At 48.9% G+C, this 16,671-nt stretch overlaps 1 protein-coding gene across 9 annotated transcripts in view; it reads right to left on the reverse strand.

The window, feature by feature from the left end:
• Positions 1-2,740: 2,740 nt before the first annotated feature.
• The window catches only part of ACSL1 (acyl-CoA synthetase long chain family member 1), a 77,341-nt gene continuing 63,410 nt past the window's right edge, over positions 2,741-16,671 (reverse strand). For 6 of the 9 annotated variants that reach the window (XM_042982974.1, XM_042982977.1, XM_042982973.1 and 3 more), the window contains 6 exons: positions 15,196-15,284; positions 13,596-13,712; positions 11,859-12,002; positions 10,261-10,362; positions 10,083-10,154; positions 8,069-9,718 (listed from right to left, as the gene is read on the reverse strand). In XM_042982974.1, the coding sequence (XP_042838908.1) occupies positions 9,578-9,718; positions 10,083-10,154; positions 10,261-10,362; positions 11,859-12,002; positions 13,596-13,712; positions 15,196-15,284 (665 nt within the window). In that variant the 3' untranslated portion in view covers positions 8,069-9,577. Of the gene's footprint in view, positions 3,066-8,068; positions 9,719-10,082; positions 10,155-10,260; positions 10,363-11,858; positions 12,003-13,595; positions 13,713-15,195; positions 15,285-16,671 lie in introns of those variants that run through there. The other 3 variants (XR_006216499.1, XR_006216498.1, XR_006216497.1) reach the window with 3 other exon arrangements.

Raw genomic sequence — 16,671 nt, forward strand, 5'->3', positions numbered from 1 at the left:
CCTGTTGCTCGACTCATTTTTCCTTGTCATGTGCATTATCCTTTCTTATACATCAAGCTCATGCCTTTAAGTCTCCCTGAAGGCAAAGGGTATGATATTCTCGTGTGGGAAAGAAAATAAAGGAAATAATTTCTTTCTCAAATTTCCCTTCTGTGTTTTTTTTTTTAACTTGCTGCGGCACCTACTAATTACTGGGTGTACAGGAATAACCCACTGAACTTGGCAGCTCTCTTTGGGAAGAAACTAAGGTCGTTATCTGTGGTAAACAGACCAACTGCTCACCATCTGTAACAATGACGCTGCGAAACTAACTGAAAACGTCCCGCGGGGCAAGGCCAGGGCCAAGAAGGAGGAGACCTCGGCTTGGACGTTCCCTTCATGACAAAGAGGAAATAAAATTCAGAAAGGCAGTAGGACGCGGTATATTTTTCAGTTGGGGGGCAGAAAGAGTTTTCCATTGCCGCGAACTGCGATGACGTTCGATCCCTCCGTGTGTCACAAGCTCTCGGACGTTTCCTTGGCTCTGATACCCACTACTGAACTTATTTGCCGTGCAACCAACGTCCTACTTTTTCTAGACCTAACTGGCACTGCCCGCAGCCAAGCTGAGATCACATGCCTGACCACTGCATCATGACCTGCAACGTCACATGTTTCAGATTCCATTCCCAGCTCCCTGCAGGGCTGCGTCTGGTGCAGGAAGCCTGGCAGGACCATTCCAGCAAAATCCAGGATTTCTCTGGCCAAGCAATAGCTGATTCCAACCTGCAGAGGAATTCGTTTTATGACTCAAACTTGCGAAAGGGACACATGAGCGGCACAAGTGAGAAAGAGAAAGCAAAAGAATACCCCAGAGGAAGAGATTTTGGTAAGAAAATAAGAGAAATAAAATCTCTACAGTAGAAACTTTCTTTGTCTCTATGATTCGCTCTCAAGCTGTGCCCCCCCCCCCAAAAGAAGAAAAAGAAGTTTCTGGAAACAGTTCTCATCCTTTTAATGTCCTTGCTCTCTGACACGACTTTTGGGTGGCCTGAGGACACACAGTTGTGCAGCTGACCTTGTTCACAGAGTTCAGGGCAACTGGAGTCCTTACCTCAGGGATCCTTCACTGCTCAGCTGAGAATGGAAAAGAGCCAGAGTACCATCAGCCAGACAACCTCACGCCAGACGTACTTCCCTCTCCAACCCCCAGGTGACACAAAAACCTTCTTTCTGGAACCTTCTGTAAGAGTAAACAGCTACCCCTACCCTCTGGCTGCCACCCTGTTCTCACAGGCCAGCTTGCTCACCCCTTTAACCTTGTCACTTAGCATAAAGAAAATCACTACCAACCACCCTACCCCTCCACCTCACACCATTGCCAGGCCGCAAACATGCCAGGCTCTTCATTTCCTAGGCTTGGAGAATGGGAGAAGGCTTCTCAGAGGAAGTGGGATCTACAGTTTACCTGGAATAGGAGCAGGAGCCAGGTAGGCCAGAGGAAGCGTGCTCTAGGGAGACAGAGCACGTGCAAAGGCCCAGTGGTGAGCGAGCATGTGATGTATTCTGGAAGCTAGCACAAGTTCAGCGTGGCTGGAGCAGGGTTGGGGAGGGAGCAGAAGACGAGGCTAGGGACATCAGCAGGGGTCCTCCAGTTCCTTGCTCCTCAAAATGCCCTGCCCAGACCAGCAGCGCTGGCATCCCCTGGGGAGCCTATTCAAAACGCACAATTTTAGGCCCAGCGCCCAACGTGTTGAATCTGCATCTGCATTTTAAGATCCCCAGGGCATCTGAGGCACAGTAAAGTCTGAGAAGGCCTCCTCTAAGTCTTTTAAGCTGTTCAGACTTGGGAGCAACAGGAACTTTCTGAAGGTCTAAACAGGGCAACCACACGATAAGACTTACGAGTTAGAAAAATCATCCTTGCTGCAAAGCAGAGGAAAACAGGGTGAGTCAGTAGAGACCAACACAGAGACAAGGAGGCCAGCGAAGAGGCCGGTGCAGTGGTCCCAGTGGAAGACAGCTGCCACTCTGGGCAGCAGGAAAGGGGGAGTGGACACATCCAACAGATGATAGGAGAAAGCCTCAGCAAGACAGTGGCGGCCCTGGAATCCCTCCTGGGTGCACCACCTGGCGGGGTGGGCGGGGGTGGGGGGGGGGAGGGTGCCGGGGGAGCTGGCGGGAGTGCAGCAGGGTGGGGCAGGCGTTATCAGTGGGTGTGGGAAAGCACAAGACTCTTAAGGGAGAGTCCCTCTGTATGTGCACAGGCTGCACATGTTGCCCAACGCAGAATGTGAGCAAACCGGTTTCACACACACTTCACACGTGTCCCGGACCGTGCCTGGGGCTTAGGTGGCCCTGTGGCAGGGCCCCGCTGCTGCTCTCAGGACTTACCCTCCGACTTTGGCCACATGCAAAGCAGGGAGCCTGCCCAGAGCTCTTGGGGGAAACCCCAGCAGCTTCAGTATTTAGCAAGGACAATTTCTCTTAGGGAACGCTGACGTTCCCCTCCCCACCCCCACGAAAAATCTCAACGAAAGTGAGTGGCTAAGAACTTGTATTTACGCAAAAACAAAACCCTGCATCTGGCCAAGAGCAGAACATCTCTGTACCTTAAGAACAGTGCCGAGAAGCAGAATTGAGCCAGCAAGACGCCTACCATTTCAGCAGGCCGACAGTGAGAAGTTAAAAGTCAAAAAGGAAAAAATGTGGATTTTTTTTTTTTTTTTAATGCCAAATAATGGATAACGGGTAAGGTGGTCAATTTCCCCGTGACTCGTGCTGAGCGAAGGAGGGAGTTCAGATTTGGGCATCTCTTCCAGGACCCCGTGGAGAAAGGGCTGCCCTCGGGGACCTCACATCTGCAGACTCACGTGGTAACAGGGGCTGCACTTTCTCAGCTCTGGGTGCTGAGGCTGCTGCGGCCGAGGACGGAGGAACGGCCACTTCCGGTGATACATGCAGAGGGGGCTGGAGGTGGAGGGATGGGAGGGACGCTCGGTCTCCAGCCCTAAGGCCTTCTGCCCTCTGTCCTCCTGCCCTGCCTGGCAATTGGGACGGACTGGCAGACTTCTCTCCTGCTTCTGCTGCCAAGAAAGGAAAAGATCACTGGAAACGTGGACGAAAATTCCAGAGTCGATGGCATCTACCCGCCTCCACCTTGTGACATGAACTAAGCTGCCAAGTCTCCATTTACAATGGAGAGATTAGCTGTACCTGAGGACTAATGAAGGAGACTTGTCTGACACAGTGATGGGCATCACACCAGGGAGGGGGAGGGACAGCAAAAAAGTTGACCGAGGTAGAGAGGTCCTGCAGTCGGAAAACTCAGGAGTAGTTAGCTGATCTCCCTGACTTCCCCGGAGCCCCTGTCCCCACCGCCCGCCCCCCCACCCCCCCGGCTTCTGCCCTTTCTGCCCTGCTGGAACACTTATGTCCACGGTGGCCACCACTGCGGGATCAGCGGACTTTCCTCTGTCCCCTACCTTTTGATAGCATATGACATAAGTGATCGCCTTCCTCCCCGAACCTTTTCTCTCTTGGCTTCTGGGACACCCCATCTTTGGTTTCCCACCTTCTTCCATGGTAGGCCATTCTCAGTCCCATTGCTGGCTCCTTAATTCGCTTTCAAATAGGTGAGGCCGGTTCTGTCTTAGACCTCCTCTGGTTCCCATCCAGGTTTTCTGGTCCCCCAGGGTCCCCGGCCGAGTCTCTTTCACCACCTCCAATAGAAACGGCCCAAATTCAACCTCCTGACTCCCTCCCCCCAAAACCGATGTGAGTCTTCCCAGCTCGGTGAGGGCGGGTGCACGTCTAACCCCTGCGCTCACATCCTGAACCCTCCGCTCCCCTGGTTCCCCACACACGGTCCTCCCCCCGCCCTTTCCTCCTCTGTCTCTGCTGCCACCAACCTGGTTCAAGCCACAATGCCCTATGCTGTCCTCACATGGTCTCCAGGAGTGGTCTTTGAGAAGGGGAACTCAGGGAGGGTAACTCCTTGCCTCAGACACCTCTTTGGTTTCCTCCTGAACCCAGCGTAAAATCCAGATTCCTTCCTGGGCCGCGAGGCCTGCTAACTTGGCCCTCCTTCATCTCTAACTTTTCCCCAGTACTACACTTTCCCTTGCTTATGATGCTCTAGCCTTACTTTTTTTTGGGCCCTGGGATACATCGGGCTCTTTCTCACCTCAGGACCTTTGCACTCACAGTTTCTGCTTTTTGACCTCCTTCCCCAAACCTTGCAAGGCTGGTTCCCCTCCTCCTTCTTCCAATCATCCCCCACAGTCACCTCCTCAAAGGGACCTCGTCTGACCGCAACACTTAAAACAGGCCTGTGGTCCCCTCCCCAATCCTCTAGCAATTGTTTTCTCCAGAGCACCATCACAATCTGAATTCTTGTGTTTGCTTTTTTGTTTCCTGTGTGTCCGTCCATCTCTGTTACACAGGGAGCCTCGTCAGGGCGAGGATCCTGTCTGCTGAGCTCACTGCTGTGTCCCCACAGCACAGAACTGGGCCTGGCACTTAGCTGAGGGTAAACACTTAACCGTGGACTCACCCCCTGCCTAACAGGGGTTTGTGAGGACTGAATGCGGACGTCAGTAAGGAATGCACACTGGCGGGCACACTGGCCGTACCAAATTCACAGCCCCTGCAGCTGTTACTGAGGAGGGTTTCTAGAACTTCTCGGGGACCTCATGAACCTGCCGTTGGCCTGTGACCCAGCTTTCCACGTATCTTCTTCCTCAAACAGAGCGGCTGGCTCTAGGAAACTTTTAGTCCTTGGTGGATTTGGGGTTACCAACATCACAGAGAGCAACTCTGATTTCTGAGAAGCCGTAAAACCAGAACAAAACTCTGGGAGGTGGTGTTAGTTCTTGCCAGGACAAAGAACAATCACAGGGCAGGAATCGAAACCATCTGCACCGAAGCTTCGAGGCAGAACTACTGGCACCGAGAAATAACTCCGCCGGCATGTCTCGTCAGGAAGTTCACGGTCTAAGACAAGAAGAAACATCCATGGCATGGGGTTGAAAGCTTGGGTCCGGAGCCAGACGGAGTCCATGCCGTCTGGGCGTGGGACACTGATCACATTATCTGTGTGCTGACATTTCCTCGTTGTAAACTGGGGACAACGGTAGCATTTGGCTCCAGGGGTTGTAATGTAAAGTGGGTCACCTGTGTAAAAATGCCAAGAATCGTGCCTGGCACGGGGCGACGTCCAAAGCATTTTAGTTATTATTATTATTCCAAGTAATCTGAAATGTGGGAGTGGGGCAAAAATATTTACCAAGTGCCAAATATACTTACAAACAAACTGCTTTTCTGAGTTTAGATCTAGAATGAGGGTGGGTCACAGCTGGGGCCTGCAGGGAGGGGCAGGAGGAGCCGTGAGGGCACAGCCACTAAAGCGCTAAGTGGTTTGGCATTTCTGCCCCACTCACACCTCCTCTCTAGGGCTCTACGGGGGAGACTCCTGCCCTCTGGCTGTTGTGTTGTTTTGTTTCAGAGAGAGAGCATGCACAGGGGAAAGGAATAGAGGGTGGGAGGGAGAGAGAGACAGAGAGGGAAGGAGGGAGGGAGGGAGGGAGAGAGAGAGAGAGAGAGAGAGAGAGAGACAGAGACAATCTTAAGCAGTCTCCACGCTCAGCATGGAGACCAACACAGGGCTCGATCCCACAACCCCGGCTGGGATCATGACCTGCGACGGGATCAAGAGCTGGACACTCAACCAACTGAATCACCTCGGCGCCCCTTTGGCTGTTCTTGAAAGAAGCTTAACTCCCAGGGCATCTGGACGGAAGAAAAGACTGCCTCATTCCAAGCCAAGCCCTTCTCTTCTGTTCCGACTGGGTTTGAGACACAGACCACAGGGCTTTTGAGGTCTAGTTTTGATTTGTGGGATGGAGTGCCACTGAATATCTACTGCCGTTGAACAGGCACGGACCCCCAACAGAGCACCATGAAAGTTCAGAATCGAAAGGCAGTGTTAGAACTCCCAGAGCTCAATAAAACACACAAACAACCCAACTTGTAAAAAAAAAAGAAAAAAAAAAAAAGGGCAAAGGACGTGAAGAAGGCATTTCTCCAAGGAAGATGGACAAACAACCAACAAGCACAGGAAAGGGTGCTCACCCTGACTAATCATCACAGAAATGCACAGCGAAACCATGATGAGATAGCTCTTCACACCCACTAGGATGCGCACTGTGAAAAACACAGAAACCAACAAGAGAGGATGTTTACAGACAGGATGTGGAGAAACTGGAATCTCTGTACATTGCCAGTGAGACGGTCAGTGCAGCCGCTGGGGAAAACAGTATGGTAATTCCTCAAAGCTTAAGCACAGAACTACCCTATAATCCAGCGATGGCACTTCTAGGTAAATACCCACCAGAATCGAAAGCAGGGACTAAAACACGCTCTCAGCAATGTTATTCTCAATAGCTAAAAGGTACGAGCGACTCAAATATCCGTCAACGAACGAACGGATAAAGAAAACGTGGTCTGTGCACACAATGGGGTATTCCTCAGCCTTAGAAAGGAAGGAAATCCTGACACATGGTACGACCTTGAGGATATTGCGAACAGTGGAAAAACCAGTCCCAAAGGACAGCTACACCGTAGGATTTACCTAGGGTCAAATTCATGGCGACAGCCAGTAGATTGGTGGCGGTCGGAGGCTGGGGAGAGGAGGGGATGGAAGCTAGTGTTTAATGAGTAGAGTTTCGCTTTTGCAGGATGAAAGAGTTCTGTGGACCGATGGCGCTGATGGCCGCACAATGTGAACGCACCTGATGTCTCTGAAATGTAGGCTTGAAAATGACTAAGACGAGGGGCCTGGGTGGCTCCGTTGGTTAAGCGTCTGACTTCGGCTCAGGTCAGGATCTCACGGTTCATGGGATCGAGCCCGTGTTGGGCTATGTGATGACAGCGCGGAGCCTGCTTAGGACTCTCAAAATAAATAAATAAAACATTAAAAAAAAAATTAACTGGGGGCGCCTGGGTGGTTCCAGTCAGTTAAGCATCCGACTTTGGCTCAGGTCATGATCTCACGGTTTGTGAGTTCGAGCCCCACGTGGGGCTCTGTGCTGACAGCTCAGAGCCTGGAGCCTCTTCGGATTCTGTGTCTCCCTCTCTCTCTGCCCCTCCCCCTCTCGCACTCTGTCTCTCTCAGAAATAAACATTACACAAATATTTTTAACGATTAAGATGATACATTTATGTATAGGATACAATTTTTTTAAAAAAAAGGATAAACCCAACGTGTACATCAGCTTCATTATAAGAGAAGTTTTGTTCAAAATTCCAAGTATTTGTTCATATTTGCATGGGAATCCCCTATTTAAATGGGATTTATTTAATGAACTCCTACTGGTGTGCAAGCCACGTTGGGCACGAAGGGAGGGAAAAGGAGGTCATGCCCTAGTGTGAAGAAACTCACATTTCCTCAACTCAGGGGAAGAAGAGAAAGATGAGGGAAGACAAGATAAGGAGTTTGAATAACTCAAACAAAAGGCAGAACGTGTTTGGAGGCTTTCAAGAGATATGCGCAGAGGGCTTGAGCTTTAGAGGGAGGAACCAAACATCTCCACACCAAACATGAGATTTAAGGGAGGGAGCGAGGGCAGGAGGCGGATTTCAACGTCACAGACTCCATAAGGAGCCGGGGGCGGACTACAGAGCACCTGGAGAGGAAATATTTACAACGAGAGCACAGCGTGGAACCAGAGGAAAAGGGAAGAGAAAACAGCAGCTGCTGTAAGCGAGACATCTAAAACAGTGCTTCGTAAGGGAATTACTAAAACACACAGAATCAAACCCAACTACAGCCAGTGTCTCCTGAAACCTGGCTGCCCAGCAAAGAATTTGCATTTCCAAGAATATCTGTATTGCTCACACCATGGTTTTCTTCACCACCCAACAGGGCTGTCGCCAGAGAGCCCAGCCAGGGGCCCCGGTTGGCCCCTGTAAGCGTTGGCGAAGACACGGGAGGGCGGGGCTGAGGCCGAGGGCCCTTCCGGCTCCCTTGTGCACATCCAAGGCTATCCCGAATATTACCCCTGACACGAAAAGAGAGGCTTTCACCCACTTGAAATGCAGAAATATTTATTTTGGTTTCCTTCATTGTTTTTGGAAATTCTGTTTTGGTTTATAAAACATAGAAATAGCCAACACTTAAAGCAAACATTCAAAACCCCAAGGTGACAAATTATTGACTTTGTGTGCAATTAAGAATACACGTACGAAGTTAGGCTACCAAATAGTGTTACTACAATGACAATTCTTTAGTGCAAACCCTGTTGTGCTTGTATAATACACGGACGCTCACAAATCCCAAACCAACTGCTTTCGGTATCGAAATGACAACTTGATTCAGTCACACGTGGCAAAGACTTGCAGTAAAGTGAAATGCAGCTAATTTCCCAAATTAACTTAGAAAAAAAAAATCCCTTGAGAAGTTAATCCCAGGAAATGAATTTTCCAGATTTCTACATCCTAGAATTTTGGCTTGGCAAATACATTTCATAAAAATCAGGTAGCATTGTAAGAGTGTTTATTACTGTCCATTTCAATAAGTACCCAAGTAGATCTATTCCCTTAATATTTTGAAAGACATGCCTTGCCTGAGAGTTTACTGGGGGCCGGGGGAGCCCGTTAATCACAACGTAATCTTCTGATGTGAAAACCACATTAAAACTCCATCGGCCATCACAAATAGTGACTGGTTCGGTGAAGATAAAGTCAACAGTTACACAGGCGTCACAGTTGAGCATGGTTGACCCAGGTGATTTTATTTCCTTCTTGAAATGCTTCTCTTCACTGCAGAGTCTGAGGGAGATTTTTTAATAACCCCTGGGAAGGGATGGAGGGAGGGAAGCGGGCGTAGAGAAGAGGGTCTGAGCGCATTCTGCCCCATGGATGCCAGAATCCATTCATTCGCTCAGGTGAGCAGCCATTCATCGGAGACTCCGTAATCTGTGCTGTTTTCAGTGGAGTCTGTTCTGTCCTTCTCTGGGAAACTTCTGCTCCTACAGGACAACGGGGACAGCGGGGAAGCGTGCGCGCTCCATACCCCGGGATCAGAGGGGTCGTCAGAGTGCGTGTGAGGCGGTGAAGGGAAGGAGGCAGGGATTAAAAAAGAATCTCTGGTCCACTTGTGATGTTCTCCAGCTGGGACAGTTCTTGTTTTTAAGGGACAGGTTCCCTCCAGGGCACTGTACTCGAGAGCAGCAGACAAATGCAGAATTTGCAGCAAAATCCTAATCCCTTGGTTAGAAAAACAGGGAGACAGAAGTTTTCACCCGCCTTTTTTTTTTTTTTTTTTAAACTGAGGAAGTCATAAATAACTTAGCACATTTATAGTTCCCCCTTTACAATTTTAAGGCTCATTTTGGAAATTGTGTATCACCATAAGCATGGTCTGCAACACGAGGGGACTGTAAGGCAGTGTTCCACGTCCTCTAATATTCCTATGACAAGAACCCCGAATGCACAAGTCAAACACGGACGCTCCCTTTCCTACGCGTGCTCTAGTCAAAATTACCAACGTGAAGGCCATCAGTAGGAGACGTTGGAGGTGTGTGGTTTCTTTCTCACGTTAAACTTTGATGGTGGAATAAAGTTCATCTATCTGTGACCTGAAATAGTTCCGAAGCTCTGGCCGTTTAGCCTTCATTGTTGGGGTCAGGAGGCCATTGTCGACAGAAAATAATTCGGGGTGGAGAGTAATGCCTTTGACCTGCAAATAAATGAGGTGATTGAAGCAAAAACGAGGGCAGACACAGCTTGAATCTAAAAAGCCCGTAGACCTGAAGGGACGGAGGCCCTGTGGCCGGTCCAGTCCCTCCGACTCAGGCCAGCCGGCTCTGTCCACACGGCATAGGGGCTATGCCCACGACAGAATCCGGGCCTGGATCCCGACCTCCAGGAAAGGAGAATGCCTACTCCTTGGTTACAGAAACCCCCTCCCGCTGCCGAGCCGCTCCATCATTCTTTCCCCGTGGCTTTCTTTAGGTCACCTCGTGCTCCACACCTCCTCACACGAAATCCTCAAGTCGGAAACCTGTTTTGCAGGGGTTCGTGCGCGGTGATGAAAATCTTACCTGTTCAAATGGTTTCAGGCCAGAGTCCTTCCCGAGCCTCACCATGTCTTCTAGGATGGCTCTTCTGACATCCTAGTAAGGCAAGAAAACAACACGCTTGCTGTGCTGGAGGTCCCTGGAGGCAGGCCCGGCGCCAGGCCAAGGTCCGGGAGGTAGACCACACGCTTCGGAGCCTTACCTTGTTCCTGCAGAGTTCCTCAAAGGAGCCTGCAAATCCTCTCTTTCGGGCCCAGGGACATAACATCTCAACATCCGGTACCACGATTGCAATGAGAAATGCCTTTAACACAGACGAGTGAGTTAGGACACGGCTTGATGCAGATACTCTGAGATAGTGCTTCTTTGTCATCTGGTACCACAGACCCCGGGAGGATCTGACAGAGGTCACGGACGCTCTCTTCAGAACATATTACCAGCCCCAGGGGTCGATGGAGCCCAGGTTAAGAACTCCCAGCTGTAAACTACACCCAGCATCAGGAATTTTGCGATTAAATGTTTTAAAAGGGCCACTGGGCATCAAAATCTGACAAAACCCTAATTTGTATTTACTTTTGCATATTATATATATACAGATTTTAATAAAACTGCATCAAATAAGCAAGTGGGGCAATAGATATCATCAAATAACTGCTCTAAAAAAGAGAGAAAATTTATACAGATTCATTTTCTTTACATCTTCCCAATTCTGTCTCCCTCTCTCTGCCCCCCCCCCCATTTGCACTCTGTCTCTCTCTCTGTCAAAAATAAACAAAACAATAAAAAAAAGGGGGGGCGGGGCGCCTGGGTGGCACAGTCAGTTAAGCAGCCAACTGCAGGTCAGGTCACGATCTTGCGGTTCATGGGTTCGAGCCCTGCGTTTGGCTCTGGGCTGACAGCTCGGAGCCTGGAGCCTGCTTCCGATTCTGCGTCTCCCTCTCTCTGTCTCTCCCCCACTTGTGCTCTCTCTCTCTCAAACATAAAACATTAAAAAAATTTTTTTTAAATCTCTAACGCCTTTTTCTTTTTTACAATTTAGTAACAATAAAACTAAATAAAAATCAAACGCATGGTAAGGTACCAGGTCAAAAAAAACCCAGTACACACTCAAAGAAAAATAGGTGTATTCCTTACAAGATAAGAAAATATTCTTTCAAAAGTATTTAAAAGTCTCAAGATTTGAAAAAAAGATGAACTTTCAGGAAACCAGACCCCTTTCTCTTCCTTGCCATCGTCCGCCCCACATTTTGCAAAGAGACGTGCCCCTACAGCGTTGACCTTGGTTTTCAATTTTATGTATATATACCGGTTCAGAACCACCACTGCTCAAAAACAGTTCAGGAGGCACAACATAGCTATGATGCGTTTAACATGTTCGAAAATTCTAAACTTTCTCATAATCAACGTATCAATATTTCCTTTCATAATTAAATTCGAAGCGTATTGTACCCTCTCCCTCATATCTTTTTTTTTTTAATATGAAATTTATTGTCAAATTGGTTTCCATACAACACCCAGTGCTCCTCCCAACAGGTGCCCTCCTCACTCCCTAACATCTTTATCCAACTCCCCTTGGTACACCAGGCCACTCGAGCCAGGTAAAATAAAAATATGCAATTTAAAGAGAAAAACTCTTCTGGATAAGAAATGCCAGGCAGCAAAACCCAGTAGTACTCCGGCACGTCGCACATGAAAGTCAATTCAATACCCATCGCCAACTCCCCGTGGCACCGAAAAGCTCCGGAGCACGAGGCCTGGCCGTGCCCCCGTGACACGGCTCCCAGGGCAGAGGGCCCGTACCTGCAAGCTCTCTCCGTACACAAACACCTGAGCGACAGGTTCGCTTCGCACGTAGATGTTCTCAATCTTCTCCGGTGCTATGTACTCTCCTTGCGCCAGTTTAAATATGTGCTTTTTCCTGTCGATAATCTTCAAGGTACCATTCTGTTTATTAGAGGGGAGGGAGGGGCTGGCAGTGGGTCCGTGGCTGGTGCCCCCTGCCCCTGCCCGCCCCGTGTCAGTCACACACAGTTCAGGGCACTTTGCACAGGGCATCATTTAATCCTGGTAACATGGCACAGAGGCGGGCTATCAGCCCATCTGAGAGACAAACTCAGGCTTGGAGAGACTAAGTGACTTGCCCAAGGCCAGTGAGTCAAGTAGAAAGAGAGAGAGAACAAGAGAGAGAGAGAGAGAGAGAGAGAGAGAGAGAGAAGGGACCCCAGAGCTCATGCTTTCACTTCGTCCCTAGTAGCTTGCTACCTATCTGGCTCCCTAAGAATGAGTCCTGCTCCTTGAGAGTACAGACAGCGACGTATCCTCCCAGAGCACTCTGTCTGCACAGAGTGAGGGCTCAGTGGATGTTTGCTATACAGAGGCCTAACGCCTGCTTCCTTTGTCATTGTTTTGGGGCGGGCGGGGGAGGGGACTGCTCCTGGCCCCCGGGGCAGCGTCGGTCAGCTGCCCACACAATAACCGTGGGGAGGCTACAATCTCTGCGCTAGACTGGCCAGATGTCAGGAGTGCCTGCCTCTGGTAACCCAAACCTCATCCCATTCAACCCATCCCCATCCCAGGGTCATTCTTAGGCTTCCAAAAGTCAGCTGTTGGGGAGTTTCTGTGGTTCTCTCATTCCACGTTGGTTCTGCGCCATTTTCACAAGGAGTAGACTGAGGTCCAGAGAGATTATGAAATGTGTTCATTAGCGCCAGAGCCAGAATTAGAACTGACACGTAATCCCTCTTGAACTTGGAAAGAGGGACTTAATCTATTTCTGAATAACTGGGGTATGCTGAAGTCTGAATTAATTGGCTCGGCGGGATGAGGGGCGGATTTTCCACTTCACTAAAAATTTCGGGGAGTATTGTGCACCTTAAATCTATAAGAATCGACCAATACACAATAATGAAAATTATATTAGCCATTCCAGTGCTTGTAATTAAACATGGTAACCACTTAGAAAAAGCAGTGGTTGGTACCACAGCAAGCAAAATTGGCCCAACCTATGGATGTGGCTTCTTGTACATGACTCTCCCTCTTATGGTGGACTCTGGAATTTCTCTACATAAATTTAAGACTAAATCCAAAGGAGCTGGCCTAATCCGTGGAACACTTCTCCTATTTGTAATGAGATGGCAGACCTAACAAACGCATATATTCACAAATTCTTGCCCACCACACCTTCCTGGAGGCCTACCACAGTGCTCCCCACACCTTGTTAAACCAAGGCCTTAACATCGAGGTCCAGCCCGGATACATAAAAGGCCGTACGGAGTCTCTCTGGATTTCAAATGGGAAGCAGCCACCAGAATTGATGTCAAGCATCAAAAACAAACCTATCTGTCATAGTTAAGATGAAAATCCCACCCGGGCACGCTCAGAGCGTAAGCGTGTTCCCTTCAGGAAATGGGAGAGCCTACACCATACCCCCTTGGCAGGAAAAGAGAAAAATGAGGCCGCTCCCTGCAACCCATGGGACATTTTCTTCCCTATGGCAGAAAACAACAGTCTCTGGGGACAGGGGAGGGGAGAGCTTACTGGTAACCACTTTCCAATGTCCCCTGTGTGTAACCAGCCATCTTTATCCAGAACTTCCGCCGTTTTTGCCGGGTCCTTCAAGTAGCCTTTGAAGACATTTGGCCCTTTCACACACACCTGAAGAGGAAAAGCACGGAGGGGGGTGAGGAGAAAGTAGAGGAAGGGGGTGAAAAGGTACAAACTTCTAGTCAGAAGAGAAGTACCAGGGACAGAATGTGCGGTGTGGTGACTACAATTGACACTATTATGGGATATATTTACATGTTAAGAGATGAGGGGGCACCTGGGTGGCTCAGTTGGTTAAGCATCTGACTCAGGATTTTGACTCAGGTCATGATCTCATGGTTCATGAGTTTGAGCCCCATGTCAGGCTCCACGCTGGGCTTTTTTTCTCTCTCTCTCTCCCTGCCCCTCCCCTGCTCTCTCTCGAAAAAGAAGTAAACTTTAAAAAAAAGTTAAAAAAAAATGAGATCCTAAGAGTTCCCATCACAAGGAAAGAATTTTCTTTTTTTCTTATATCTATGTGAGATGATGGATATTAATGAAACTTATTGTGGGTAATTCACTTCACAATATATGTATGTCAAATCATCATGCTGTTTAGCTTTTGTTTTTAATGTTTATTCATTTTGGAGAGAAAGAGACAGAGCATGGGTGAGGAAGGGGCAGAGAGAGGGAGATACAGAATCGGAAGTAGGCTCTAGGGTCTGAGCTATCAGCAGAGAGCCCAACACGGGGCTCGAACCCACAAACCCTCACAAACCGTAAGATCATGACTTGAGCTGAAGTCAGACACTTAAACTGACCGAGGCACCCAGGGGCTCGAACCCATGAACGCTCACAAACCGTGAGATCATGACCCGGGCTGAAGTCAGATGCTTAATCGACTGAGCCACCCAGATGCCCCAATCACTGTGCCGTTTAAACATACAGCACATACAGTGTTGTAGGTCGATTACATCTTGACGGAAGTGTGGGGGGAAAAGATAATCTGTTAACAGCATTTACTGGGGGCTGTCCAGAGAAAGCTGGGGTGCATGTGTGTGTGTGTGTGTGTGCACGTGTCTCCACCTTTAGCCAGAAGCCCTGAATTCTATAATCCAGGAGTTACCAAAGCCACGCTGGGATCTTGGGGGTACCTCCAATGCTCCTGTTTCCTTGTCTTAACGACCTCAGCTGCAGTCAGGTTGTAGGGCTAATGCTTGTGCCTGAGGTTCCTGCTCACAGCTGCTGGAAAGCCCCAAGGGGGATGAAATCACTTTGAAGTCATTAGGCTTTCCTTCCGCTAGCCAGTAGCTCGCTAACAGGTATCCAGGGCAATTAGCCCACCAGAGCTGTGCTCTAGACCCTGCAGCACTGGAGCCTTTGCTCTGAAGCCCAAGTCCCTCTGCTGTCTGATAGACGAGATGTTAGTGGTACCCCTCCCGCATTAGGAACCTTCAGAAAGAAGCCTGTTGGATCCCGGAGCACCAATGACATCAAGCTCAATGCCTTTACACGACAGTGCCGAGGTCACAGCAGTGCAGGGGTCACGGCCATCCGTCAGAGGAATGGCGATGAGGGTGAACGACGAGGGGCGGGGGAGGGGGGGTTCACTTACCTCGCCCTCGCCCTTGGCTGCCAGGTAGTTCATTTCTTCTACATCAACAAGTTTTATTAAATTACAAGGCATTGGGGCACCAACGTGGCCTGCATGTTCAATAAAAGAATGATCATTCCCAGGAGGACTACTAATACCCTGAAGCCGAATTGCTTTTATAGCAAACAAGCCTGCTCCTGCTCATAATAACAACAGCTGGTGTAAACTTCTGTTTTCTCCCATTATATCCTGTCCCTCCCCCCCCCCCCCACCCTCCGCAGGAAGTGAACATAGAGTGTTTATTCTTCAAAGAGAGACAAATATTCAAAAGTCTTTTAGGGACCTCTCCCAAGTTTGGTGCTCCAAATTATTTTTCAGAGTAGAAATAATTTGGCTGCCGGTTTTAAGGGTTTCCTACAAACACCCGGAAGCAAGCTTTCTAAAACTTCAACTAGGCTCCCAGGATCCGATGGCCTCTGCTTATCACCTGCCGCCTCTCTCTCAACAGACTTAACATCCCTGCTTTCTGTAAGAAAACGACACAGGGGTGCCTGATGGGCTCAGTTGGTTAAACGTCTGACTTCAGCCCAGGTCATAATCTCACGGTTTGTGAGTTCAAGCCCTGTATCAGGCTCTGTGCTCTCAGTACAGAGTCTGCTTTGGATCCCCTGTCTCCCTCTTTCTCTCCCACTCACGCTCTCTCTCTCAAAAGTAAATAAACATTTACTAAAAAAAAAAAAAAAAAAAAAAGGAAAGAATATGCGCAGCTTTGCCAAACCTGGTTTATTCTCTCCCACACCCCCTGGCTCTGACCAAGACCGTCTTTACTTCCTTACATACGGGAGAACTTGTTTTAGATTTAAGTTTATTAAGATAGGATGGTGCTTATTTTCACAGCTAACTCAACTCTCCTGCCCAAAGTGGTTCAGACTGGGGCTGTCTTTTCCCAAACAAACAAACAAATAACAGAAATGAGATAGGTTTTAAGAGCATCACAAAGAATTCCTCCTATGTTTTAATAATTTTTGCATAAGTTAAACCATGAAAAAGGGTCACAGACAGTTGGTGGCAGTCCCAGCAGAATTGTGCTACTAGGGTCCAAGACACTAGAATCCGTGTTACTGGATCGCGCTCGTATTTCTAACACGCCAAATAAATCAGCGGGGTCTGCAGAGTGGAGAACTCTGTACTACCTGTGTGCTACAGAGGAGAGCACAGAAACTTTGCAGTCAGACCCGGGCTGGAATCCTGGCTGCAAAGCCTACTGCTGTGCAAATTCTTATACATTATTTACATGCTTTTTAATCAACAATCACTTCCTCTCCGGGGTCACAGGGCCTACTTCACAGGGATGCGATGAAGTGCACATGACGTACATCTCAAGCACCTAACACACAACCTCATCCATGACAGCTGCTCCATCGATGATTTCCGTATTTGCCTCAACTTGTGCCTTTTTGGAGGAAGGACTTGTTTCTTTTGCTCCGCGGTCTCGTC

Source organism: Panthera tigris, chromosome B1, assembly GCF_018350195.1.
Source record: "Panthera tigris isolate Pti1 chromosome B1, P.tigris_Pti1_mat1.1, whole genome shotgun sequence".
Lineage (NCBI taxonomy): Eukaryota > Metazoa > Chordata > Mammalia > Carnivora > Felidae > Panthera > Panthera tigris.